Genomic DNA, 27656 nt, shown 5'->3' with positions numbered 1-27656 from the left:
GACTGGTCTCGAGCAGACAGGCTTCTCTCTAGGGCACAAGGGCACCGAGTGGAGCTTTGGGGACAGGGAAGAAGGCCAAGGAACACGGCAGGCTGGGATATCTGTGTCTTCTCCCGTCGGTCACACTAGTTGGCAAGGGGGCCGGGGCCCCGGTGGGAACCGTCGTCATCTGCCCACCTGCACCGGAAGCGTCTACAGGTCATCTTCCTTGTCACCTTCCAGTCTCTTAAGGGTTTTAGGCCAGCCCCTCACGTGACACAGCTTTGCCTTCAGGGGAGTTGAGGCCTTCAAGCAAGCTTGGACCGCGCCTTCTGTGCCGTTCTGGGCCTCCTCTGATCTTCCTGGAATGTGCTTAGTTCTCTGGACCGTACTCTTGGGAGGCCTGACGAGGTTTGTGTTCACGTTCGGCTCGTAAACAGAGCGTGCAGAAATGGCAGCTGAAGTCCACTCGCGCTCACTCTTCTTTCTGGACGCTCCCCTTCCGCCTGCCTTTCAAGCCCTCCAAGAATGCAGAGCTCCCAGCGTCATCGGCCACACGGGGAGGGGGGCCGTGGCCGCAAAGAGTTAACGGAAGGAGCTGGCTGTAGACGGTGGCAGCTTCCATCCGGGCCTCCCGGGACGAGGGGCGGGAGGCCATCCGGCCGGTCCCCGGGGCAACTGGAAAGGCGGCCGTGCGAGCCCGCCGGCCCGCCTCCCCTGGGTGCATGTGAGGATAAGCGAGCTGCAGCTGTGGCCTTACAAGGTCACAAGAAACCTGTAGCCGCCGAGTCAAGCGGAGGAGGGGGAAGAGGCTGGGGGGCCGGGGGAGGGGAATTGGCACAGAGGAGCCGGGCGGGCCCCTGCCGAGGTCTCCAGTGCACTATTTAAGGATCCCGAAGGATGCTGGCTGCTGAACAAGCCGTGGTGTTCCCAGGAGCTGCCCCTTGTCCACACCCGCGCCCTGTGGCGCCTGGCCGGCTCCGCACTCTGGGGAGCGTGCGAGTTTGTCCAGGTGCTTGCCTTCCAGCCGGGCGGCCGGCAGGGCTGTCTCAAGGACAACAGTGCCCGCTGTCCCGTCACCGCGCAGCTGTGGGCCTCCGGGCGTCCCGGAGGTCTAGACTGCTGGGCCACCCGATGCTCACGCTGGGGGTGGCGTTGGCTCTACGTGGAAGGAAGGGTGAGGAGTCTGAGCTCTGCCAGCCTCCTGCCTCACACCGTCCGTGTCAACACTTAGGGCCCTCCACCCACATCTGGTTATTGTAACTATCTGATTTATTTTTACTCGAACACTGTCAGCTCTGTGTGTCCTACACCCCATCCTTCTTGGTGTTCTCTTTCTGTGGGTCCCAGAGATGAAGGGGGGTGTCTGTCCGGCTTCATTTGTATCGGCAACGGTATTTTGTATTCCACACCTCTCCCTCGCTCTCCCTCTATTTACTCATTCAGCTCACTTGTCCTCGCTGCTTTCCAGAATGCCCTTCCTAGTCTTTCAGCCCACCCGCTTCCTTTGCCCTCATCTTGCCCCTCCTCCGTGAAGCCCTCTCACCTCGCTGCGGCCCTATGTTTGCATTCTCTTTTAAGTTCTTAGGGTATTAATTATATAAACCTTTAGTCTTATGGTTCATAAAATGTTTCTGCATGCATGTCTCCGCTGAACTTCCACGTATGCCCCCCCGCCCCCGTGTGCTGGGGACTCTCCCGCCCATGGGACGATATGAAGATGAATGGGACCTCCCTACCAAGAGCTTACAAGACAGTAAGGGACACAGATACGAAGCAAACCATCACAACTGGGTAATTACGCACCCCACGAGAATTTTGAGTGCAGCGCTAGCCTAGAAGAGAGAGGATCGGTTCTCTTTGGAAGAAGGAGGAAATGTTTCAGATGGAGGATAGAGCACATTAGCTGGGTTTTGAAGAATGACTAGGAGCCTGTCAGGTAACAAATGGGCGTAAGACAGAGGAAAAGAACCTTCCGGGTCAAGAGAACGGCCGCTGTGAAAATACGGAGGCCTGACATAGCATGACTCGCAGCAGTGTGTGACATTTCATATACTAAACACACATCTGTGTCTCGTAGAACATTGTGACACGTTGATGCCAGTTGTTCCCAGTTAGGTGACCAAGCTGCTCGACATTTATCCAAGTCCCTCCACATTTTAGGCACTTAATTTTAACCCCGGGATTGTTCCTGGCATGCAGTTTCCGAGCCAGGAGACGCGAGGACCTGGGCGATCAGATGTGACTGGTTTTGCTTCTGTGTTTGTTCAGACCAAGGATGCCCTGTTCACGATTCTCCATGACCTCCGACCCCAGGATCATTTCAATATCATCGGCTTTTCCAACCGCATCAAAGTGTGGAAAGACCATCTGGTGTCAGTTACCCCCGACAACGTCCGCGACGGCAAAGTGTATATCCACCACATGTCGCCCAGCGGAGGTAAATGCGAGTCCTTGTTTCCACGCTGGCTTCGACGTGATAATACGTGAGTAGCTAATTTTCTGCCAAGAGACAAGGATTTGAAAGCCAAAGCCGATCACAGGAAAGGAGATAAAGGTGAGCGCTTTCCCAGAAGCTTACGTTTCTCTGAACACCAAGTCTGTAAGTTCTCGTCTTCCAGGCCCGGAGTAAGATGGTCAAGTAGGTTAAGGGGGAAATACTCGATAGGTTTTGGAGCCTTTCCTGGTTTATCTCATGGAGCCGAACAACGAAGCCGTTTTTGTGCATTGCTCTCAGGTGGGGAATCCGAGTCAAAGAAATGGTTCCGTGTTTTGTGTGCCTGAACGTTAGCAGCGTCAGCGGGACAGCCCCATTGGCCAGTCTGTGCCAGCGAGAAGAGCACAGGGCCCAGGCAGCCTGGGAGATGCTGTGCACGCGGAGCGTGATGAGCTCTGAGTCTCGCACACTGGGCTCGGGCACAGGGCGCAGGCAAGAGTGCGGAGGACAGAGACGGTCATACGGGATTTAAAGAGATAGGAGAATCGGGACAGTACGTTACCCAGCTGTGCTCGATGCCTGTTCCTTCGGCTCAGGACTGGGGCTCGCTCTCGCTGGCGTGTCTGTCCCTAGCACAGGGGGCGCATGACCGGCGCTCAGTGTTGGGGTGTTTATGAAAACTCATCCCGACTCCCTCCCCTGCTTTCTGAAAAGGGCCTTTGCGGAGACACCTTCTTCTGGGGTGATTGTCTCGGTTAATTCTGTTTTGGTTATTGGGGAACCTACTTAGTTCAGTTTTCTTCTGACGTTTTTCATCTTTCGTATGTGTATTATTTTCTATCTTCGTCTTTTGACATGTGTTATTTTCTATCCAAGACAGAGCTCTGATTCCCCAAACTTTGTTTGGAACTTGATCTTGCTTGGATGGGACTTTGACTTTGCAGTGGGACTTCCTACTGCCTCCACAGCCGTGTGCTATGGGAACTGCTTGACGGGTTGATGGGAGAGAGAAAAGATCGGATTTAATAACACGGCAGGAAGTTGACGAGACTCAAGTCCTTGAGGGAAGAAACTCTTCATCTTTGCATGGCCCCTGGTTCCCAGCGTAGCTCCTGACATACAGCTCGTGCTCAACGAGTATTTGCTCAATTGAATGTATTTCAGTGGCACTACTCACTATCAGAATGGGATGTGTGTGTGTGTGTGTGTGTGTGTGTGTGTGTGCATGTGTGTGTTGGCAGAGGGTGTGGGGATAAAACTTTAGGAGACAGCTGATGTGTATTATGTCCTTCTGGAGTCCACACCTTAGAAACCTTATTGGTCTCCTGTATTTTTTCTCCATGTGGCCATCACCCCAACCTCTATAGGTGAACAGAAGATTAATCTGTTCCTCTCAAAGAAGCAGGGACGTCAGGATCAGGAACATAGGTTCTGAAGCCAGCCCCACCGTGTCCGAGCCATTTAATGTGTCTGCACCTGAGTTTCCTCCTCTAAAATGGGGACAGTAATGGGATTGTGATCAGGATGAGATCAGTTAAAATATCTGAAGTGCCGAGAACAGTGTCTGGCACACGGTAGGGTCTCTTTCGTGTCAGACGTGGCCGATTTCACCCAAGTAGTCCCTGTTGCTGGTGCACGTGGGTCCTCTGATGACCTGGGTGGGCTGTCAGGGGGAGGGCTGGGGCAGCTCTGTGGGGCCCCCCGCTGGTGGAGGGAGCCTCCCCGTTCTTAAGAGTGCAGGAGATGCCCCCCCCCCCATCTTAGCATGGGTTTGGTTCAGGCCCTGCTGTGCTTTTGGTGCTGGTATTAGAAAAGCTAAGTGCATCCCTTTGCCTGGGCTCCTTGGCCTTAAGGTGGAATGAAAGGTTGGGCACCATTGCCAGGTTCTAGATTAAAGGGAAAATAAACACCTGCCTTTTCTTCCAGGGCCATATATCCAGAGGCCAGGTGAAAGGAGGCTGGGCTTCCAGAAAGGCATGTTAATGAGCCCAAAGAAATGCTAAATACTATTTCAGCTGTAACTTTCCCTTATCTTCAGACTCTGTGTGCATCTTAGAATTATCATTGTGTTTGCACAGACATAGATGGGTATTGTTTTTGTTTGTCTGCTTGTTTTGTTTTTGTTTTAGCCAGAAATTCTGGAGAATGTGAAGCAATGGGGGGAAATTATGTGGTTCACTGAAACATGGTACATTTTGCAGGTAGTTAAAAATCCCTCCGGTGAGGGTGATTGATTGCGGTGATGATGGGTACACCGCTTTGTACATTTACTGAAAGTAATTCATTGTGTACCGAAAGCGGGTAAGGTTTTTGGTACATAAATTTCATCTCCGCGAAGTCAGTAAGAAAAAAAAAACCCACTGAGGGGCACCTCGGTGGCACAGTTGGTTAAGCATCTGACTTTGGCTCAGGTCGTGATCTCATGGTTCATGAGTTCAAGCCCCACGTCGAGCCCCCTCCTAGAGCCTGCTTTAGATTCTATGTCTCCCCCTCTCTGCCCCTCCCCTGCTTGTGTTCTGTCTCTGTCTCTCAAATAAACATTTAAACAAAGAAAAAGAGAAACAACCCCCCTGGAGTCAGGGGGCAGAAATACGTGTTCACACTCAGTCTTCCTGGGTGGTTATAGAATAGCCACCGAATGAAATTCTTGGCTAATCCAGAAGGCTCATCTCGGGGCCGTGCCCACCTCCACCAACCAACCACCCGTCTCTCCATCCAGCAAGCACATACCTTTCCGGCACCTGCCGCAGACACTGTCCCTGGCTTTTGACGGAGCTGCTGGCGACAAGCTGTGTGAAGGGGAAATGGCAGGGGCAGAGGTGGGGACGGGAGGCATAAACTTTAAAGCCTCTGCCTCGTGGGGGTTCTGATAGGCAGAGGTAACCCGAAGGGGCGGGAAGCAGAGAAAGGAGAGGCAGCAGAGGCCTTCCCCAGCTGCCCTTTCTTTCCCTGTGGGACTCGCCCTCCCTCCAAACTCCTGTACCCGACCCCTTTGGGGTTGCCCTTTACAGAGCTCTTCCCAGGAAAGGAGTGGGAGCCGTTGATGCTCAGCTAGTGAGGGGCTCGAGCCAAGGCGCCTTCCCCAGCATACGTTCGGGAGTTCTGTACGGGGGGATAGTCCCGTGCCGCTTCCATCCATTCGGCAAACGCTGACGAGTGTCCAGACAGGCTGTGTAAGCTGACATCACCCGCCTGTGCGGGTGACCCCCTCCCACGCACGTACTCCTGCTAACGCCTGAACGTGGCGGGGTGTCCGTGCCTGACCGTGCATGTGTGCAGCATGAGGGCTTGACCCGGCCTGTTTTGCTGTTCTCCAGGCACAGACATCAATGGGGCGCTGCAGAGGGCCATCAGGCTGCTCACTGACTACGTGGCTCACGACGACGTCAGAGACCGCAGCGTGTCCCTCGTCATCTTCCTGACCGACGGGAAACCCACCGTCGGGGAGACCCACACCCTCAGGATCCTCAACAACACCAGGGAGGCCGCCCGGGGCCAGATCTGCATCTTCACCATCGGCATCGGGAACGACGTAGACTTCAAGCTGCTGGAGAAACTGTCGCTGGAGAACTGCGGCCTCACCCGGCACGTTCTCGAGGAGGACGACGCGGGCTCACAGCTCGTCGGGTCCGTCCATGCTGGAGAGTGAGACTCAGGCTCTCAGGAGGGGGTGCGGGGCCGTGTGGCCGGAACCCGTCAACTGGGTGACGTCAGAAGGGGTTTTTAAACCAGGCCGATCCGGGTTCAGGCCCTGGCCCTGCTTTGTGACTCTAGGCACGATTCGAGCCAGTCTGCGCCCCGTTTCCTCGTCTGTGACGTGAGGGGTACGGCCGGCTGACAGAGTTTAATGAGAAAACCGTGCAGACTGTTGGCGGGATGGCTGTTGCACGTTAGGTGTTCAGTCCGCTCTCATGGTTGCGGCTCTGTTCTTGCCTTTTCTCGTGTCCTCGCCAGGGGACCAGCACGCTTGCTAGTGTATTTGCTGTGAGTTCACAGGGGGCATAAGCAGAGAGGTCCTGCTGTCTCCTTTTTGTGAGCCGGTGAAGACTGGCCACTGATGCGCTTATTTTCTTGAGGTGGAGGAAAAACGAGGTCTTAGGTCTTCTAATTACGCCCGGAGCCTTCCCTCAGATGCCACATGGCCACACCCGGGGTACGACTTTGCTGTTGATTTGAGAGCGTACTGACTCTCAGTTCCACATCATGTCCTTGGATCGCCTTCACATATAGCAGGGAGCTCAAAGGAAAGTGAGGTTTCGGTAGATTTACAGCTGTTCGATAGCCACATTCAAGGAACGTTCACCAGTGATCAGTCTAACTGGAGGTCTGTAAGGTGGGCAGTGAAGGTGGGTTCTTGGTAAGGGGCTAGTCACCATTCCCTCCCCCCCCCCACCGGCGTTTCTTTGCTTCCCATATTTTCAAAATTATTCACAACTACATTCAGAGAGGGGGAATCTAGGGCATTGTATACCAGGGCTAAGATTTAATAGCGTGTTCATAAGCAAAAGCAATCACGTGGCAACAAATCAGCTTCACTGCCCTGTCACCAAGACAGTATCAGTGCCCAGCATTTCTCGAGGACTTACGGTGTGCCAGGCTTTCCTGCATCCGTTACGTCCTGCGATCCTCCCAGAAAGCCAAGGAGTAGGTGTATTAGGGTCTAAGCTAAGTAACCACGCAGGTGGCTCTCTCCTGTGATATCTGGGATGCTGGGCTCTGCTCCATGAAGGCATTCGGAGACCCCAGGTCCTTCCCTTCGGTTTATCTTTAGCTGCAACCCTGAGATGAGGTCACTAATCACTTCTGTATTCCAGCCCCAAAGAGGGAGAGAGAAAAGAAAGCCAGAGAAAGCCATTGTATTTTAAGCAAGCATTGCAAAAGTTGTATAGATCGCTCCTCCTCCTGTTCCGTTGGTGAGAACATGGCCGTGTTTGGCCACAGTAGAGGCTGAGAGATGTACTTTAGAGCTGGATGGTTAGAACTCAGTTACGAAAAAAGGAGAATGGGCTCGAGGGGGCAGTAGTCTACCAAAGTAGTTACTTCAATGTTGCAACCGTGGAGAGGAAGAAACAGCGGTTCAGAGAAGGTAAGTCACATGTCCCAAGACACACAGCCGGGAAGTGGCTAAGATGGCCTCCACTGCCTCTGCTCTCTAGATCTTTGGGAGGAGTTTTTTGACTCTCCCTTTACTCCGCAAAAAGCAGCCGCGTAACAACCGGGAGAAAAGCTAAGGCAAGCGAATGTGGCATCTGTTACATGCCAGCCTCGTGTCAGCGTCAAGGTGATTCCTCCAGGAGAGCGGGCCGGTTAGGGTGCATCCGGAATATGTGCCGCGTTCTAAGGAACCGGGTTTTAAGAGGCCCTTTGAGAAGCGTGGGTGTGTACAGAGGGAAGTTACCCCAAGGTCCCTCAGCTGGGGATTCTTGAAATCCTATCCCATTGGCGATAGTCCTGAAACCGGGGGAGGGGTGAGGTTCACAGGAACAGGAGCACACGGCAGTCGCACACTTCACGGCCGTTTGTCAAGCATCTGAGTGCGGAAGGGAGTTAGATCGCACGCACGGCGTTGCTATAGCAGTGGTACGGGCATCGTGGGTGGAAGCTGCTGGAAGGAAGGCGGGATGGGCATCGCAGGTGGAAGCTGCTGGAAGGAAGGCGGGATGGGCATCGGCGGGTGGAAGCTGCTGGAAGGAAGGCGGGATGGGCATCGGCGGGTGGAAGCTGCTGGAAGGAAGGCGGGACGGGCATCGGCGGGTGGAAGCTGCTGGAAGGAAGGCGGGACGGGCATCGGCGGGTGGAAGCTGCTGGAAGGAAGGCGGGACGGGCATCGGCGGGTGGAAGCTGCTGGAAGGAAGGCGGGACGGGCATCGGCGGGTGGAAGCTGCTGGAAGGAAGGCGGGATGGGCATCGCAGGTGGAAGCTGCTGGAAGGAAGGTGGGACGGGCATCGGCGGGTGGAAGCTGCTGGAAGGAAGGCGGCAGTCTACTCCCAGGGCTCCTCTGCTTCGTCACGGCAATTGAGAGCGGGTGGGAAGCCAGTGCGAGAGTGAGTTCTCCGTCACCAGGGGTGTTCAAGCAGCTTCTGCCTGGCCTCCTGCCGGAAGTGCTCTGTGGGGAGGGCTGCACTGAGGGCCCCGAGAAGCAGATCCCTCCCCCCACCATTGGCAAGCAGGGCCTGTGCTGCCACGGCGGCCCTGACTCTCTCTGTCCTTCCGCTGCAGGTTCTATGACGAGATCCGGACCCCTCTGCTGTCCGACATCCGCATCGATTACCCCCCCGCCGCGGTGGAGCGCGTCACCAGGACCCTGTTCCCCAACTACTTCAACGGCTCGGAGATCGTCATCGCCGGGAAGCTCGCCCACAGGACGGTGGAGCGGTTGCACGTGGAAGTCACGGCCAGCAACAGCAAGAAGTTTGTTGTCCTGAAGGCGGACGTGCCCGTGGAGCCCCCGGAGGCGGGGAACGACGTGGCGGGAAGCACCAGGCCCGAGGGCGGTGGCGCCGGGGACCCCAACCACGTGCAGCGGCTCTGGAGCTACCTGAGCACGAAGGAGCTGCTGAGCGCCTGGCTGCACAGCAGCGACGAGCGGGACAAGGAGCGGCTGAGGCAGAAGGCGCAGGCCCTGGCCCTGGCCTCCCGCTTCCTCACCCCGGTCACGTCCATGCACTTGAAGAGGTCGGGGCTGCAGACGGACAAGCCGGAGGACGCAAAGGGCATGTCCGCGGCCGCAGGCCCCGAACCCGTGATGCAGAGTCTGCGAGGCGCCAGCCCGCAGCCAGGTAACCCGCCTGGAGGGGGCGGCCGTGGGGAGCCGACGTGCATGCTCAGCCCTCCGTGGGCCGCGTCAGCTGGGCCGGCCGCCCGGGCCTCCCGTGTCACAGTCTGTATGAATCGGACGCCCGCCTGCCCGCCAGTCTGCACAGGCCATGGTAAACCCTCGTGTTTGTATCGATGCACCCAGTGCGTCTCTGCAGAGCAGAGGTGGCGTTTGTCCCAGAAATGCCGCCAGGTGAAGTCGGTCTGTTGGTAACTCGCGCACTGGAGGCCCACCACGGATGAGGCAGCACGGGGCAGCGTGGTGAACACACAGATAAACGGATACGGTACTCGGTTTGAGTGCCCCTCTATGTTTTTTAAAAGTTTACTTTCAGAGAGCCAGTGGGGAGGTGTTGCAGAGAGAGGGAGAGAGAGAGAATCTTAAGCAGACTCCGTGCACAGCGCAGAGCCTGACGCGGGACTCGATGCCCCGACCCTGGGATCGTGACCCCAGCTCGGTCACTCCACCCACCCCGGCGCCCCCGCCCTGCTACATTTTTAGGTACTTCGGGACCATGCCATTTTACGTGTTGGGGTGCACGTTCACAAGCCGTGGGTGCCCAGAGGTTAGCCGTGCGGACAGGAAGCACACGGGCCCCGAGCGGAAGAACGTAACTCCTTTGAGCACGCACTGGGCTTTGTGGAAGGCGAGAGAACTCTCCTCTCAGATGCATGATTTCTGTTGTCCTGAGAGCATACGTGAGGAGCTGTGTTGTCGCTCCTCGAGACAATTCATCCTCGACTGGTCTCTCAGAGCCCAAACAGAAAGCACAGAGTTTAGTCTCGTGCCGTTTTGTTGGGGGAAATTTGTAGCGACAAGCACAAGAAAAGGAAAGGAAAAGTAGTTCAGCCCACACAGAGCGTGAACGTCCTCAGTGATCCCACTCGGCGGCAAACAGCATGGTGTTTATGCGCGACATGATTATTACATTCCTGCCAAGTTCACATCTCCTAGAGAGGGAGCGGACAGGAACCCAGGGCCCACAAGTGTTGCCTCACCTGTCCCTCGTGCGCTCAACTCTGAGAAGCACCCGGGCCTGGTTGAGAGCGAGCGTGAGGGCAGGACCCAGACACCGCCGTTTCGGCTCGGCTGTGTGGCTCCGGGCAGGTTCCTGACCCTCTCTGGGCTTCTGTTCCCTGGCCTGTAAAATACAGACACTAATGATTTCCCTGAAGGGCTGCCAAGGAAAGATGTACAAGTGTTTGGTCCATAGTAAGCCTTCTACAAATGTTAGACACCCTCGGCCGTGAGGTCTGTAGACCTGGAAATTTATGGAAAAGTTCAGATTATAATTATATGTGGATCTTAACTGTCTTTTTTTTTTTTTTACACTTTTGTATTTAAATGCTTGTTAAAATTGTGGCAAAAAAAAAATAACATGAAATTTACCTTCTTAACCATTTTTTTTTTTTCAACGTTTATTCATTTTTGGGACAGAGAGAGACAGAGCATGAACGGGGGAGGGGCAGAGAGAGAGGGAGACACAGAATCTCGGAAACAGGCTCTAGGCTCTGAGCCATCAGCCCAGAGCCTGATGTGGGGCTCGAACTCGCAGACCGCGAGATCGTGACCTGGCTGAAGTCGGACGCTTAACCGACTGCGCCACCCAGGCGCCCCCCTCTTAACCATTTTTAACTGTACAGTTCAGTCATGTTAAGTAGACTCATGTAGCCCCAGAACTTTGTTTCATCTTGCAGATCTGAGACTCTGTGCCCTTAGACAACTCTGCTCCCCTCCACCCCATAACTGCATCTTCCATACAATAGAATGTTTTCCCCTATTACATGGGCAGAAGTCTTAGGAAGAATAGCTAATATGAGAATTAGGTAGAACTTAATAGAATATTATCTATTTACAAAAGAATAAAATAAGCCTAGGGGCATCTGGGTGGCTCAGTCGGTTTAAGCGTCCAAATTCGGCTCAGGTCATGATCTCACAGTTCAGGAGTCCGAGCCCCGCGTCGGGCTCTGTGCTGACAGCTCGGAGCCTGGAGCCTGCTTCCGATTCTGTGTCTCCCTCTCTCTCTGCCGCTCCCCTGCTCATGTTCTCTCTTTGTCTCTCAAAACTAAGTAAGTGTGAAAAAAAATTAAAATAAGCCTCCCCGTGTTACGCCCTCACTCGTGTTGTGAGGCCAAGCTCCCTCTTTAAAAAAAGATGATGTTTTTAAATCTCCACGAACACCTTTGAAAGCTGTTTTTCACTCACCCCAAATCTCTTGTCTTTCTCTCTCCTCATCCGTGTCCTCCTTAATAACACGGGTGGTTCTCTTTCTTCTGATTTCTAGGACCTGCTCTCAAGAAACCATACAACCCAAGAATTAAAGTCTCCAAAACATCAGGTAAAGAACAGAATGTGGCCGTGTGTCCCTGGGGGGCTGAGGGGTGTACCATGCAGGGCACCGGGCGTCCCCAAAGCCACTTACGGTACTGGCACCTAGAACACGGCCTTTATTCAACCCTCAGATGGTTAGCAAAAGGCAGCAGCGTGAGGCAGCTCCAGGAACAGGGTGGTCCTTAAACCGCTGCAGGAACACCGTGGCCAGCACGGCCCCGGGAGCCCGGCGGCTCTGAGGGCAGGAGGGACGGACAGTGGGGCGCGTGTTCGTCATTACTGAGTTAAAAGGTACTCGCTTCAGACCTCCGAGGTCTTCAGGCTCCAGCTCCTGGCGTCCCGAACAGGGTTTGTGACTACTAATTATTATTTTAATCTTTGGCTTTAGAAGGGAAAGACAAATAAAAATACCATGAAATGCCCTTTGGCCGGCTCTCTGGGATTATAATAAAAATCCAGACGGGATGACAACACAAAGACAGGGTTGTATTCTTAAAGGGCACACGTCTTCCTCGGTGAGTCTCTGTCATCGCCTCGCTGCCATCGTGCTGGACGCGCAGGTTCACAAAGCAGGGAGCGTCCCCGAGGTTAGCTGTGCGGAGGGGATGCGCGCCGTCTCCGACGGATAAGAGCGCACGCTTCCAAACGCACATGTGCTCTGTGGAGTGCGAGGGAACTTCCCTCTTGGATGCCGTGTGGAGTGATGACGTTCAGACGTCTCCTCTCCTTTTTGGAACAAGGAGCGTCTTTCCCTGTAGAACGATCCGGATGATTTGAGTAGAAGTGATGTGGCCTGAGCACAAGAAACCCTCTAAGAACTGTCACATCGTTGTGTTCAGACCTAGGGAGTGCCACAAGTATGCACAGCACTGTTAACCTGCTACGGGCGTCCCGGGTCCCCCCATCTGTAAAAGACCAGTACCTTGTATTTGTTTATATAGTCACAGGATGCTTTGGTCACTGCACGGTGAGATCAGCCATTCCTCCAAGGGCCTTTGTGAGTCATCCTGGGACACAAAGGGGTTTTCAGCAGTTATACCAAGGACATGAATTTGCTTGTGACTTCAGAAGACTGACCATATGCTCACGTGGGTACGTGCATGTAAAACGGAGAGGAGTTCACAGACACGTTGTGCTTGGCATGAAAGTTAGAAGGAAACTAACTGTCCCGTCTCATGAGGGAGGAGAATTGCTGTGGACTGTCGGGAACTATTTCGTCTGGACAATACGAGGCGAGGCTGTTCGTGTTCAGCAGAGGTGACCGTGAGGACAGTGGGAAGGAACAGGGGCCGGCCACGCTCTGTGGTCTCATCTGTGGGCAAAACTTTGGAGAGCGTTTAAGTCGGCGTGCCCCAGAGTGGGGGTTTCCACTGTCACCCCCAGTGACCCTGCACCCTTCCTGGTCACCGCCGTGCGCCGGGCTTGGCCGTTGCCACTGTCCTTTGGGGACCGTGTACGTCGCTGTCTCCGGTGCCGTGGCATTGTGGTCACAGGAGTGGGAGGGCTGTCACCACGTCTCTTCCCGGGGCAGGTGGTCAAAGAGAAAGGAAATGATCTTTGCGGTGTGGCGAAAGCCTCGTGTCTGGATTTCGGGGACCTGGGTTCACAGACTCCACGCGTGGTAACCCTGGTGCCTCAGCCGCCTGGCCCCTTCCTCACACAGACACGGAGGATGAGGGACAGGCTAGCTAACTGACTTCGGAGAAAACAGAGGGGACTGTTTACACGCGAAAGGCACCCGGTAAATTTCTTTCTCTGTCCTGTTTCTTGCCGGCCTGGCAGTGGATGGAGACCCCCATTTTGTCGTGGATTTCCCCCTGAGCAATCTCACCGTCTGCTTCAACATTGACGGGCAGCCGGGGGACATCCTGAGGCTCGTCTCTGATCACGCGGATTCTGGTAAGTTCTTCCCTCCCTTGTGACCTCTGGGCAAGGTTAAGGTAGGTATCACAGCCCCCTCTGTCCTTGCGACGGCTGTGTGTGTGTGTGTGTGTAAGGGGACATACCACACACTGACGGCAGTGGGCTGGGTGCGGGGCGCGGTGTCACGACGACGTGGGTTGGAAGCGCTGCTCTCACGTGACTCCTTTCGTGGCCTTGGGCACACGTGCTCCTCGTAGCACGGAGACAGTGGTACTTCCTCGGGCAGCCCCACCAGGCTGTTGTCAGTAATGGATCTGAAGTCGTTTTCTAAATGAACGGGTCCTGTGGAGTTCGTGACTTTCCAGTCGAGGACTCGAACGGCAGGAGGGCTGGAGTCCCGCGTTGCTCTCTCCCGGTTCCTCGGCGACGGGGATGCGAAGCCCACAGCTCTGTGAGCACTGAACACCGAGCTAACGAGGGCTCTGGTCTCCTTCAGTCTGTAGAGCGGCTGGGTGAAGGAGGTCAGTGTGTGAAAGGCTCTCGACTCACACGCAGGTAACAGTGCCCGAGGGCTGGCTACCTGGCATTTCTCAGTTCTGAGAGGATGCGTTTCTGGAAGGCTAGGTTACAGAGCGTCCCATGGCCGGGTGACCGTGCGATGGGATTACATAATGTGCGGTCCCGGGGCCCCTTCCCCACCCTGTGCTCTCACGAGGTTTCCTAGCCTTCGAGCTAAATGTCAGCTTGTCCTCACTCGGGCTCAGCAGTGAGATAGGGGCCTGCCTGTGTCCTCCCCGGAGGTCCCTGCCTTCCTAGGAGGTACCCACCCACCTTCCTGGCGTTCCTGTGTTCAGTGTGGTGTCTGAGACGGGAAACCGCCAGGTGATGCCTGGAGCCTTGAGGCTGAAGTACCTGGCTGGGATTTCTCCTGTCCCCCTTACCCTTGTCCCAGGGAAGGCACTTTTCTCCTGGAATGTCTAAGGAGCCGCTAGCCAAGATTTAGAGGAAGGTTATCCCCAAAGCAGAGCAAGACAAGAGTTCATTAGATAGAAGTCTTTGAGTCTTGCCAATTACACCCTCACCAGGCAGCATCTCATGCAGGCCTGGCTGCTCCGCGTGGAATCTTCTCCTGTCAGCTGTCCACTGGGACAGCGCAGAAACGTAGGGCCTACATGAGTCTAGGAAAGCCGCCGTGGTGTTAGTGACGATGAAGGAAAAAAAGAATGGAGTTCAGCTTGACGGCAGTCGACATCTTATGCGTGTGCGACCTCCTGGGATCTGATCTGTGTTATGTGCCCATTTTATAGATGTGATAATCGAGGCTGTTTTTTTAAAGTGACTTATCCAGGCATACCCACCTAGGAGGTGCACAACCTGAGTTTTTGGACTAGAAAAGATGTTAATCTTCACATTCTCCCACACTGCCCGTGGCATCACGGGATCGCCACATCAGGATCGGCGGAAACTAGCGGATAGGAAATGGGCGTCAGGGCCATGCAGGACTTTCGTCACTACAACCAGACCCGGTGACAAAGGCAAACAGACATGCACACCTCCTCCTGTGGTATCTTGACCCACGCCCCCTCTTTGCTGCCCCCACCCCAAGATAGGGGAAAGATGGGGGAGGTAGGTTCATACCTTCCTGCCTTCACGCATTCACGCCTTCGCTCATTCACTCGGTAGGACTGAGCGGCCCCTACCTACCCGGGAGTCAGACTTCATGGGGCCGGAGATTCAGAGTCAAGGCCAGAGGAGGGAGGAGATTCTATCAGATGTTCGCGTGCAGGTGGCTGGAAGGTGGGCTGGTCCGCTGACCCTTGTCCTCTCCCCTCTGCCTCCGAGGCGTGACGGTGAACGGGGAGCTGATCGGGGCGCCGGCTCCCCCAGGCGGCCACAAGAAGCAGCGCACTTACTTCCGCACCATCACCATCCTCGCCAACAAGCCCGAGCGGTCGTATCTGGAGATCACTCCGAGCAGAGTCATCCTGGACGGTGGGGACAGGCTGGTCCTCCCGTGCAACCGGAGCGCGGTGGTGGGGCGCCGCGGGCTGGAGGTGTCGGTGTCCGCCAACGCCAACGTCACCGTCACCATCCAGGGCACCATTGCCTTCGTCGTCCTCATTCACCTCTACAAAAAGCCGGCCCCCTACCAGCGGGACCACCTGGGCTTCTACATCTCCAGCAGCAGAGGCCTGTCCAGCAGCTGCCACGGACTGTTAGGTGGGCGGCCGCCCTCACGCCGGGTCGAGCGTAGACGTCAGGTTCCCAGAGCGAGGCTCCTGTTGCCCGTGCCTTTAGCTTGAGTGAGCAGCGCAGTCGCGAAATCACACATCTTGCCTCCTGACGGCTTTCCGGAACGGGGAGGGGTTCATAAACGAATTGTCACTGGCCTCCTGGGTGAACGGGCCGAGACTTGGGGGGATAATCCTCTCGGGGTCTGGCTCCCGACTCGGGAAGTTGCAAGCGGAGGGCAGTCCGGGCCCAGCACGGGCGTGAGGCCCCCGTCCCGCCCCCCCCCCCCCCCCCCCCGGGCGGCAGGCCGTGTCCTCTGGTTTCCGCGCGGTCCCACGTGGGCCCCCTGCCCACCAGTGCGGGGCGGCCGCCGCCAGGGCCTGGTTAGAAAGCAGGATTTCCTGGCACTGGAGCTGGACGGGTGGGGTCCGGCCTGACGGCCAGGGGCGCAGGCCGGGATTCCTTTGGCCTCGGCCGTGCCCTCACGTGACCTGCGGTACTCTGCCGAGTGTTTCCGGAGGAGACCGAACAGACTGCCGGCAGCACCCTCGGCCCCTGCCCACCGAATGCGTGGTCCGGAGGGGCCTGTGGCCGGAGGAGAGGGCACGCCCCGTCCTTCCCCCCGTTCTGTCCTTCCCGCTCTGGTTCCCCAACTGTACTAGTGGTCCGGCAGCCTCCCAGTGTTAACGGGGGGGAGGGGGGGACCGCTCTGAATGCCACCTGGGCCCCCCCCCTCCCCCGTCCGTACCCTCCCAACACGCGCCCCGTCGCTGACACCAGAAGGTGCGAGTCTTCCGGGAGGGTCCGACCTCGGACCGCGGTCAGCCAAACCCCAACCCCCGCCTCCGAGCTCCTCCGCCCCCGCCCCCGCCCCCCACCTCGGGTAACCCCGAGCGCTGGCCGGCCACCACCGGCGGGCTCCTCGGGACTGACGCTCCTCAGCCCAGGGCGGCCTGCCCTCGACTCACACCCGGCGCCTTCTTGTGTCGTCCTAGGTCAGTTCCTGAGCCGGGACGCCACGCTCACGCAGGAGCCCGCCGGGCGCAGCGAGGGCCCTGGCCGGCCTCCGCTCCCGAGGGCGGGCGACGGGCCGGAGACGGTCCTGAAGGTGAGAGGGCACCAGGTCCCGGTGGTCCGGAAGCAGAGGAGGATCTACAACGGGGCGGAGCAGGTAGACTGCTGGTTCGCCGGGAGCAACGCGGCCGGGCTGCTGGACGGCGAGTACCGGGACTACCTAGCAGCGCACCCGTTTGACTCAGAGACCGCGTTCGGCCTGGGACCGTGGGGGGGGCTCTGACGCCGGGCCCCAGCGAAAGGGTGCGCGGCGGGGACGCGCGGGGGCGCCACGGTGCGGCTCCTGTGGCCGGCGAGCGCCCGGCCTCCTGACGGCTGACTGCCACCCGTGACCCGCCCCTGCTGGCGCGTAGGCCCCAGGTCGGCCTGAGAGAAGCGTAGGGGCGGGGCGCTGGGGCGCCAGTGGTCTTTCCTTCTGCGTCCTCCCCTCCGCCACCCCCACCGCCGTGGGAGAGAGAGAGAGGGTAGCACCGAGGGGAAAGGTCACGCCGCCTCGTCGGCCCGGTGCGCGCGCGTCAGGCCGGCCGGCCTGTCGTGAGGGAACCGGTGAAGGAACGTCGCCACAAAGCCGCTTTCCTGGGTGGAAAGGGCCACGTTTGGGCACTCTGCTTTTCGCCTGCCGTTAGCGCTTCGGAATCTCCCCTCGCAGGGCTGCTGTGGCCTCCGCCTCAGGGGAGCCTGCCCTGGGCCCGGGCCCGGGTCCTGCAAATAGCTCGTAGGTTGGATCATTGTAAGCAATTCAGGCTTTTCTTAGGAGGGGATTTTCTTCTGCTGTGATATCTTGCCCTTGAAAATGAGTTTTCATTAAAAAAAAAAATGTGGTTGAAAATCGAAAACTTGCATCCCGGAGACCATCTTTCTGTCCACGGGCTTTGTAAAAGGCCGCTCGACTGTGCTCATGCGCTTCTGTCTGTTCCCGTGAAGCTAATAAACAGGACAGCCCCGCGCGGCTGGTTTTTCCTGGCCCGTCCCGTCCTGGAGCTGGAGACTCGGCCGGTGTTCCACTTGGCCCTCCTGTACCTGTGTCGTGACTCCGGCCTCATTTGCTCGCGGTCCCGGGGGGAGGTGACCCACCAGGCCCCTGCGGCACTGGCGTGGGAGGTGGGGCCGGCGCGGGGCCTCATGGGCCTGCCCACGTTCCCAGCGAAGGTGCGGCGGCGCTTGCAGTCTGGGCAGCCGTCCCACGTGTCAGGGAGGCCGAGCCAGGAAATGGGCACGCGGGGGGCACTGCGGCTGTTCCGGACAGACGGTCCGACCCCACGAGGGAAAGGTTACATCGGTGGCGGGGGCCTCAGAGGTCAGTGAGTGGGCCCGTCCGCGAAGCCCGTCGCGTCATCGCGGGGGGGGGGGGGGGGACGTTTCCCTTCCGTCTCGGGGACCCGCTCGCTCTCCGCCGCGCGAACCCACCCAGCTCTTGGGTTTTCCCAGACCCGCTGCCGGAGTTCATGCCGGCGGTGCAAAGACACCAGCCCAGCCGCGGACAGATGCGTCCGTACTTCGGGACTCAGAGGAAGAGGAGGGGTGTGAAGCAGGGCGGGCTCCCCGGGGGCCTCCCGGTATGTAAACCCCGCCCAGCCGGGCAGACGTCCCGGGAGCCCTCCGGTGCCGTGCCTGCCTTGCCGTCTGGGTTTGGGCCTCCAGGCTGCGGTGGGGGGAGGGGCGGGGGGCGGCGCCTGGCCGGCTCAGTCGTGCAGCACATGATGCTTGATTTCGGGGTTGTGAGTTCGAGCCCCGTGCTGGGCGTGGAGTCTCCTCAAAAAAAAAACCCCAAAAATCCAAACAGATTACAGAAAGGGCTGTTACTACACGTTACCAGTTAACTCCTGGTTACTACTGGTTTCTTTCTTTCTTTTTCTTTCTTTCTTTCTTTCTTTTTTAACATTTATTTATTTTTGAAAGACAGAGTACTAGTTTCAGAAGGTCAGAGAGAGGGGGAGACACGGAATCCGAAGCAGGCTCCAGGCTCTCAGTGGTCAGCACAGAGCCGAATGCGGGGCTCGAACCCACGAAGCAGGAGCCCATGACCTGAGCTGAAGTTGGGCGCTCAACCGACTAATCCCCCCCGGGGACCCCCAGTTACTACTGGTTTCTAAGAGCAGAGACGAGTATTCCTGCGAGGTACCTCTCACTTACTCTCCTATACTCAAGTATCAAGGTTGAGGTTTTATTTTAACGTTTTTACTTATTTCAGACAAATCCCACTTTTCTTCTTCCTCCTCTTTGTTGTCTGCGTCTTTTTATTGCGGAAGTTATTTACCATTAAGTGTTCTGTCTCAGCTGGAGACCGCGATATCTCGTTGTACTAAGGACCTCATAATCTGATTGGAAAACATAGTGTTTTCCGTGGGTCACGTGTGCTGTGCATCGCAAACCTTTAAAAAAAAAGTAAATGCAGAGGAAAGGAATTCGCTTCTCAGGTGGGGAAACTGAGGCAGAGCGCAGTTGCGCGGTTTTTCCCACGTCGTGTGGAAGACCTTAAACAGGGCCAGGCTGAACTTGCTAGCTTTGCCATGACCTCACCGTGACCTCACCGTCTGGCCGTCATTTCTTTCCTGTATAAATGGGCGGTGTGGTTTGAGTGAGCAGTTACATGACGTCAGCCACCACGTTCCAGCCAGAGGAGTTGTGTCCTGACCACAGCCGTGTTAGCACGTCCAAGCGGCTGACGAACTGGGGTCTTAGCAGGGCCCCCCCGTCCCCGGATCTGTATCCCCTCGTCATCTGAGGAAGAGAAACCTCTGAGCGGGCCCCTCCCTAAGGGTTTCCCGATTCAAAGCGTCCCATTTCCCCAATTAAAGGGACGGAATGTTCTCTACCCACCCGTGCTGGGTGCCTTATCTTCTTCCGTGGGACTTTTGGGTGATTTACTACTTCCGGCTAGAGGGGGTGGGGCCGGTCGCATAAACCTCGGTGACACTCCATCACAGCCGGGCGGTGGCACCCTGGGAGCGGGACAGGCCACCCCCCTGCTTCTTTCAGGCATCACGCCGAGTCTTTGATTGCGTCTCGTATCCTCATAGGTAGATTAAGGGACAGGATTTATTTCTTGAAATTTATCTCTCGGCCGAAGTGAACGGCATGCAGAGAATGTTTGTGTTCCCCCCAGAATTCACATGCCGCAGCCTAAATTCCCAGTATGGTGGCCTTTGGAGGGTGATGAGGTCACGAGGCTGGGGCCCCGGATGGGATTAGTGCCCCTGTAGGAAGAGACACCGCAGAGGTGGTCTTCCTTGCTCTCCCCCACGCGAGGACAGACCCAAGTCAGCGTCTGTCTGTGAACGAGGGGCAGGGCTCTCGCCAGACGCCGCACCCGCAGGCCCATGGACCCTGGACCCCCAGCCTCCAGAGCTGTGGGAGAGGAATGTCTGTTGGTTAAGCGCCCCCAGTCTAAGCCCCCCGGTCTATGGCATTCTTGGAATAGCACCCCGAGCCGACTGAGACAGTGAATCCAAAATGCGAATTCTATCTCCTTCGTCCAGCCACCCACATGTACAGTGCAGTTACTAACTTGGAACCATTAGAACGTGATCCAGCTAAAAAAAAAAAGCAGCAAATAAAGTCACACGGGCTAGGCAAAGACTTAGAAACGTAACTTTAAATATTTATTTTAGTCGGTTTAATAAGTAGGGCACGAGATAGTTCACGTTCAAGAGACTTTAAAACAAAAAAAAAATTAAGACCAGGGTGCCTGGATGGCTCAGTCGGTTAAGTGATCTCACAGTTTGTGGGTTCGAGCCCCGCGTCGGGCTCTGTGCTGATGGCTCAGAGCCTGTAGACTGCGTCGGATTCTGCGTCTCCCTCTCTGCCCCTCCCCTGCTCATGTGCACGCGTGCGCTCTCTCTCAAAAATAAATAAACATTAAAAAAAATTAAAAAAAAATTTTTTTTTTCAACGCTTATTTATTTTTGGGACAGAGAGAGACAGAGCATGAACGGGGGAGGGGCAGAGAGAGGGAGACACAGAATCGGAAACAGGCTCCAGGCTCCGAGCCATCAGCCCAGAGCCCGACGCGGGGCTCGAACTCACGGACCGCGAGATCGTGACCTGGCTGAAGTCGGACGCTTAACCGACTGCGCCACCCAGGCGCCCCCAAAAATTTTTAAACTAGGAGAATGAAACGTAAAGACACAGCATGTGGTTACGTTTATGTTTTGAGGGATCATGGAGTTGGGGCTGTAGACAAAAAGCCTTGATGAATCCAACCGCACCCCTTGCTTGTAGAAATCTCTGAATTACGTGAAATACCCGTAAATGGAGTAGCGAGTGACACGTGAAACCGACACAAACTGCTGTACAGAACGGCAGACACGCAGCAACCATTCCCGACCGTTTATTTAACCGTGACACGCACAGACAAGCGGCTTATCCCTCTGGGACTCTGACACCCCAGGGCGGCTGCCACCTTCCCATCGGGTCCCTCGTGTGCACACGGCCGCGTCTAGCTGGTCCTTCTTCCATCTGCCTCTGGGGCGGTTTTGCGCCTCAAGCGGCCTTTCTGGCTCGTGGTTCCGGCACTGTCTCCCCGCCCCCCCCCACCAGCGCCGGTGGTCCTGCCCAAGCCTGTTCAGATTCCCACCGCACTCCGCCACGTGCCGAAGGGAACAGTCCCCGGTTAGAAGCAGCAGAGACACGGAACGTGACACCCGGCGCTGGGAGGCCGTGAGAGAGAAGAAACAAAGGCGGCCTCTTCGGGCTTCGGCTTCTTCGTCCGCACAACGAAGGGGTGCGCTCAGACCCTCTGATCTTTATCTCTCTGCGGCGGATGAAGGTACTTCCTGAACCTCCGAGCAATAAACGCAGCGCGATTCATTCGATGACGCCGCTGTGTTTGGGGATCCAACGTTCCAGACCCGGGGATTCAGGGGAAGACCAAGTTCAGGCCTCCGTGGAGGGGATGGCTGAGGGCGGGAGAGGGAAGGAGCGCCAGGGTGGAAACAGCCCTGCAGTACGGTGAGAGCTGGGCCGCGAGCTGGCGTCTGCGCCTGGGGGAGACGGGAAGGAGGCCGGGAAACCATCCCAGAGACGGTCGAGAGCGCCAAGCCGCGGGAGGAAGGGAGTATACAGAGGCCGCCACCCAACGGAGTTTTCTAGAATGTCCAGCAGCTGCGAGCATCTTGCAAACGGAAGCAACCTTCTCCCCCCGCCCACTGTCCCACGAATCCAGCGGTCACTGAGGCCCCGGTGGGTGCCACTCCATACGGTCCCAGGTCCCTCACCACCTCGAAGCCCATCTCTGGCCCCGGGCTGCAAAGGACGCCCGGCAGAGTCACAGCGGCACGGGGGCCCCTCCCGCCACCAGGGCTTCCGCTGGCATTTGCCCAACTGGGGTCACCTCTTTCCCCCGGCGCCCCCCAGCCCCAGCATTCACTCCGTTCTGCTCCAGCCTCCTAGACCACCTCGCCCACGGCTTCCCAGTTTTTTGTCCCCTGTCGTGCTGAGAAAACTGCCAGGAGCTCCCGTTTGCTCCGTGCCCCATCACAGTGGCGCTGCCGTCCCGCGGCCCTCGTCTCCGCGCCCCTCGTCTCCGCGCTCTGTCCTTCCCGGTGCAGCTGGCTGCCTCCTTTGTCACCCCCCTGGGCAGGTGCTTCCGTTAGTCTCTTTCTTCCTAGAGTCTCCAGACTCTCGCTCCCCCCAGCTCTGCCCTCTTGATTCCACAAACCACTCCGGGAGGTCCCCTCTGCTCTGACCCCGTCGTCCCCACCCGGCTCTTGGCCTTCCCTCTTCCGTGTGCTGTGTCTGCGGGGTGGTCGGTGTTTGAAACCTCGCTTTTCTTTTCCTTTACCTCTTAGGTGCTGGACTCATCACAGTCTGCTTCTGTCCTCGGCACGTCTCCGGGGGCGGATCTGGCGACCATTGCCGCCACCCACTCCCGCCTCTGAGTGTGGCTGTGTCAGTCTCTCCCTCTCGCGAAATCCTGGAGCCTTTGCTTCTTTTGTGCGATTGGTTTCTTTTCGTAGTTTCTTTTGCTGAATGTCTTTCCTCCTACCAACCTGTGTGCGGACTTGCCTTCAGGTTCCCCCTAGGTCCTCTGTGGGCTCTTCCTCGGGGACCCCGTCCAAATCAGCCTCTGGCTCCACGTGGGAGATCCTGAAAATGAATGTAAGGTCCTGACCGCTCGTCTGGGGACGCTTCCTTTCATTTTTCTGGCGTCACCTCAAACTCAGGAATAAAAGCAAACTTGCTATCCTCAAAGCGTCTGTCTCTTGAATAGAAACATTTGGAATTCAGGATCTGGGAAGAAAGGAAGAAGTTCTAGCAACAGTCCTTTCTGTTTTGACTTTTGCAAATAAAGGTGTGTGTGTGTGTGTGTGTGTGTGTGCATCTCATAGGAGGCCAATTTAAAATTAATTTAAAAAATGTTTTTAAAATATTTTTGAGAGAGCACATGAGTGGGGGGGGAGCGGTTGAAGAGAGAGGGAGAGAGACAGAGCACAAGCAGGAGAGGGGCAGAGAGAGAGGGAGACACGGCATCCGAAGCAGCTCCAGGCTCCGAGCGGTCAGCACAGAGCCCGACACGGGGCTCGAACCCACAAACCGCGAGATCGTGACCTGAGCCAAAGTTGGACACCAAACCGCCCGAGCCACCCGGGCAAAATTCATTTTTATGGACACAGCATTCTTCCTGAAAATTCTCTGTTAATCATATTATTTTCTCAAAACAACAGCTGTGTTTGTGCAGGAGGGGGGCCCAGTGTCCTGACTTGCTCACTGGGAATTTCTGGTTATATAAGATGAATATCTCACACACACTGAGTTCACGGATACGTCCGTGAAATTGCACCATCAGCACAAAATACATTATAAATACGTTCTAGTGTGCTTTTAAAAGATAAGTTCTATTTGAAATGGAGGAAAGACACCAGTCCCGGCACCTGAGCGGGAATGGATGTATGAGCTGTGTACCTGCCACCGCTGTTGGCCTCACACGGCTGGGCTCGTCCAGCCCCACAAATGGGAGGGAGAGAAAGCTGCCGAAAGCCAGCTCCTACCCGAGTTCACACGGACGCTACGGGAAAAGCAAACCTTTCCAGGGGAAGGTAGAATGAATGCAGAGTCTGAAGGCTCGGCTCAGAGGTGAAGTGTATTTGCCTTTGAAGAAGGCTGGAGCCCAGGAATATTCTAGAAACTGAAAGTTCCCCATGCAATCTGGAGGCCACTCTTCATTCTTTTTAACCTCATCCTCTGCCTGCCTGGAAAACTTGAAATCGGGTACTTTGAGGACTTGTGATAAAAACATTATAGAGACCTGGGTGTGTAACTGACGGACCGTAACGTCTTAAATGTTCCTGCAACTTTCCCAGAAGACAAAATGCTTCAAAACAAACACGTTCACTTATTCACTCAACCAATATATGCATCTTTTAATGTCTTCATTTCTTTTTGAGAGAGAGAGAGTGAGAGCACGCAAGCAGGGGAGGGGCAGAGAGAGAGGGAGACACAGAATCCGAAGCGGGCTCCAGGCTCCGAGCTGTCAGTAGGAAGCCTGACACGGGGCTCAAACCCACAAACCGTGAGATCATGATCTGCTGAAGTCGGACGCCCAACTGACTGAACCCCCCGGGTGCCCAAAACTTATTTATTCTTAATAAAAACACTGCGGAGTGGCGCCTGGGTGGCTCAGTTGTTTGAGTGTCTGACTTTGGCCTAGGTCATGACCTCGCCATTCTTCCGTTAGAGCTCTGCATCCGGCTCAGTGCTGATAGCTCAGGCCTGTTCGGATTCTGTGTCTCCCCCCCCCCCCAACTCTGCCCCCTCTCCCACCCACACTCTCTCTGTCTCAAAAATAAAACAACAACAACAACAACAACAAAAACACTGAAGAAAAGGAAAATAAGCTGTGCAGAAGAACTAAAATCCAGGGACTTTGAGTGTCTCACCTTCATTACAGAGCTGCGTTTTGGGCATAGGCTGATCCGGCCACAGTGCCTTTGCTTGTCTGGTGTCGCCGGAATGCTGTGGACAACACGAAGGTGGTTTCCACTGCGACTCTGGTGGATCGAGGGACCCTGCGTCCAGCACCCGCCGTGGGGCTCAGCCGAGTGTCACGGGGCAAGGAGAAGACAGGATGGTGCGGGGTGTCCCCGGGGCGGTGACTTCAGCACCACCTTTTCCCTCTGAAGGCGGATGTCCGCGGTGTGAATGTTGGGCTGCTTTCTGACCCTGGTCCGGGCACCAAGCTGGGACGTGCTGAGCCGGAGGCCACGGGACCGCTCCGGGCCCCTCCTTCTCCCTTCTCCTTAGAAACAGCTCGGGACGAGGAAGCACGTCCGGGGAGCTCGGGTGTAGGGAGCAGCTGGGGAAGGGGGTCCCAACCCGCAGCCATTAGATGTGCGGAAATGGAGCGCGACAGAACTCGCGCGCACCCTCGGTGGCTTTTCGACGTCACTCCTGCTTGGAGAGGCCCAGACACCGTGGCTGTGGCCATGATTAATGAGCCACGGGTGCGCCTGCCGGGACTGGGGCTGGGGAGGCGGGGGCTCGTGGAACTTCCCCTTTCCACGCCCAGACGGCCACGGCGATGCGCAGGTGACACGTCCCGTCCTAGTTTCTGCGGGGGGCAGGGAGGGGGGGGGGCAAGGGAGCCGGAGCAGAGCTGTGCGTGGTCAGGGCGCCCGGAAGGAGCCACGCACTTGGCTCTGGGGCCGCGGGGAGGACCGCGCGGGGGTGGGGAGGGGCCGCGAAGAGCCCACAGCCCAAAGGCAACGTAGCCGGAGAGCGTCTCCCGCGACACCCACCTCGTGGGCCCGTGCTCCGTCATGGCGTGGGGGCAGTGACGCAACCCGGAGCGACAGCCTGCCGGGCCCAGAATGGGATGAATTTCCGCGGTTGCGCCTGCCTTCCTTTCCCCATGAAGACCCCCCCACCCCCCACCCGCCCCGTGTCCCCTGCTCCTGCTTCCCCACCCTCCCGTTGTCTGGGGCGCGTCACCCACACCCGAGACCTGCAAGGAGCTTAGCCCCCATTGCCTCTGTGGGGGCCGCCTGCCCAGCTGCTGGGCGCAAAGGGGGGAGGGACAGATGCGAACCTTGGCCACCACCCTCGGGAGCCTAGGGGTCCCCCCAGATCACAGCATCTGTTTTTATGTCGGTTTCCTTTCACGACCTTCTCTCAGAAGCCCCCGAGGGGTTGCGAAGTCGCGTGTGCAGGATGTTCCTTGCTGCTTTTTTTTTTTTTAATTTTTTTTTTAACATTTATTTATTTTTGAGACAGAGAACATGAACGGGGGAGGGGCAGAGAAGAGGGAGACACAGTATCTGAAACAGGCTCCAGGCTCTGAGCTGTCAGCACAGAGCCCGACGCGGGGCTCGAACTCACGGACGGTGAGATCATGACCTGAGCCGAAGTCGGACGCTTAACCGACCGAGCCACCCAGGCGCCCCCCTTGCTGCTTTTTAAAGGTAAAAAAGTTTTTAACGTGAAAAGCAAACACACAGACACCAAGAAATAGCCCAAATGGCCGTCCCAAGGTGGCAGCGTACTTTCCTGGTGGGAACACGAGCACCAGGGCTTACGGCTAGTGAAATGAGGTGTGGGAGCCTGGGGGGCTTGGGCGGTGAAGCGTCCGACTTTGGCTCAGCTCGTGATCTCCTGGCTCGTGGGTTTGAGCCCCATGTCGGGCTCTGGGCTGACAGCTCGGAGCCTGGAGCCCGCTTCGGATTCTGTGTCTCCCTCTCTCTCTGCCCCTTCCCCTGCTCGCACTCTGTCTCTCAAAACACAAAACAAAACAAAACATTAAAAAAAAAGCTAAAATACGGAATCTGTCTCTCTGTCTCTCTGTCTCTCTCTCTCTCTCTCAAAACAAGAGCTAACCGCAGGGGACTCTCTTCCTAAAAGCTGTTTGACGTGGACCCTTGGCTACCATATCTCGGTGGCCGCCACACCACGGGCCGAGTGAAGGGCCCCGTGCTGTGATTGAAGCCAAACTCGTCTGGTGCGGGTCCTCAAATGACCCCACTCCCCTCTCAGGGAGCGGAGCCTAAGTCCGGGTACAATGCCTGGCCCAGCTTTCGGTGTCTCTCCCTCTCTTCAATTGCTTTCCTCCAGGGGGAGAGGAGAGCAGCTCCCAGACCTCCCTGGGGGGTCAGGGAGAGGCAGGCCTCTTCTCTCCCGCTCATGGGGTCATGGTGGTGGCCGAGAGCCGGCCACCCGCCCGTGAGCGGACAGCCAGTACGGCCAGGCCCGGGCCGTGGGCGCTGGGCCCGGGCGCCCCTCTACCTGGGCCTGCTAGGATTACAGAATGTGCGGGCCGAAAGGGGAGAACGGTCTGGAAGGCTCCGTGAAGCCTGTGTCCCCACGCGGGAGGTCCCGGGCTGCCCTTGCGGCCGGGCTGGCTGGAAAAGAAAGGAGTTATTATGTGGGTGGGGAGGGGGCAGAGAGGTGTTGAGCAAAGAAAATGGTTGAAATTCGAGTCGCACTGATGCTGGCAGCTTGGCGCCTGCTGTTAGACCGGCAGATGAACTCTGATAAACCCGAGGCACTTTCCCCACACCCGCCTGGAAACTCTAGCACCCCGCGGAGAGTGCAGGGCGGCTGGGAGGGGTCCGGGGAGACGGGGCTGTGAAGCCCAGGGTGGGGGCGCTCTGCATTTCCAGAGGGGCAGGCAGGAAGCCAACTTTGCTCAGGTCAGGCCATTCAAGTACAGGTCTGGTGCCTTAATGGGTCTGCAGGGGTAAGTACACAGCCAGGGGGGCGGGCCTGCCCTGGGGCCTGGGCAGGGGTGGGAGGAGGAGGGAGGGAGCGGGTGGCAGGAAGCACCCCCCCTCTGCCCCCGTGCACCAGCACTTGGACCAGACAGCTCCAGTGGTGACTGGAGGCTGGGGATGGGACCCCCCCCCCCACCCTGGCAACGCATCCCTTGCCCAACCCTCCCAGACAAGCTGGTGAGAAGCTCTTCCCCCAGGGAGAGTCACAGCACCCCATGT

The 27656-nt window shown here is 57.0% G+C and overlaps 2 protein-coding genes and 2 long non-coding RNA genes across 4 annotated transcripts in view; 2 read left to right on the top strand and 2 right to left on the bottom strand.

Moving 5' to 3' along the window:
- The window catches only part of ITIH5 (inter-alpha-trypsin inhibitor heavy chain 5), an 80370-nt gene extending 62800 nt beyond the window's left edge, over positions 1-17570 (top strand). The window contains exons 8-14 of the mRNA XM_045467238.1: positions 2251-2419; positions 5734-6043; positions 8637-9196; positions 11519-11572; positions 13348-13464; positions 15271-15648; positions 16656-17570. Coding sequence (XP_045323194.1) covers positions 2251-2419; positions 5734-6043; positions 8637-9196; positions 11519-11572; positions 13348-13464; positions 15271-15648; positions 16656-16957 — 1890 coding nt within the window. The 3' untranslated portion in view covers positions 16958-17570. The remainder of the gene's footprint in view (positions 1-2250; positions 2420-5733; positions 6044-8636; positions 9197-11518; positions 11573-13347; positions 13465-15270; positions 15649-16655) is intronic.
- LOC123592204 lies at positions 11667-13680 on the bottom strand. The gene is made up of 2 exons (XR_006709631.1): positions 13572-13680; positions 11667-12572 (listed from the first exon to the last, which is right to left on the bottom strand). It is a non-coding gene; the product is annotated as an uncharacterized LOC123592204 (long non-coding RNA).
- LOC123592203 lies at positions 17551-22926 on the top strand. The gene is made up of 4 exons (XM_045467239.1): positions 17551-18031; positions 18163-18290; positions 20956-21502; positions 22524-22926. The coding sequence occupies exons 1-3, from the start codon at positions 17551-17553 to the stop codon at positions 20983-20985; spliced, it is 639 nt and encodes a 212-aa protein (XP_045323195.1). The 3' UTR covers positions 20986-21502; positions 22524-22926.
- Positions 21049-25099, bottom strand: LOC123592205. The gene is made up of 2 exons (XR_006709632.1): positions 24612-25099; positions 21049-22965 (listed from the first exon to the last, which is right to left on the bottom strand). It is a non-coding gene; the product is annotated as an uncharacterized LOC123592205 (long non-coding RNA).
- Positions 25100-27656: the final 2557 nt, after the last annotated feature.

This window comes from Leopardus geoffroyi, chromosome B4, assembly GCF_018350155.1.
Source record: "Leopardus geoffroyi isolate Oge1 chromosome B4, O.geoffroyi_Oge1_pat1.0, whole genome shotgun sequence".
Taxonomy (NCBI): domain Eukaryota; kingdom Metazoa; phylum Chordata; class Mammalia; order Carnivora; family Felidae; genus Leopardus; species Leopardus geoffroyi.
This window is presented reverse-complemented; position numbering and strand designations above follow the sequence as displayed.

Bases quoted from the DNA above. Each gene is read 5' to 3' on its own strand.
- LOC123592203 (XM_045467239.1), top strand. From the start codon at position 17,551: ATGTGGTTGAAAATCGAAAACTTGCATCCCGGAGACCATCTTTCTGTC. The intron at 18,032-18,162 runs GTCAGTGAGTGG...GGGTTTTCCCAG, and splicing joins CGGTGGCGGGGGCCTCAGAG to ACCCGCTGCCGGAGTTCATG. The intron at 18,291-20,955 runs GTATGTAAACCC...CCTTGCTTGTAG, and splicing joins GGCTCCCCGGGGGCCTCCCG to AAATCTCTGAATTACGTGAA.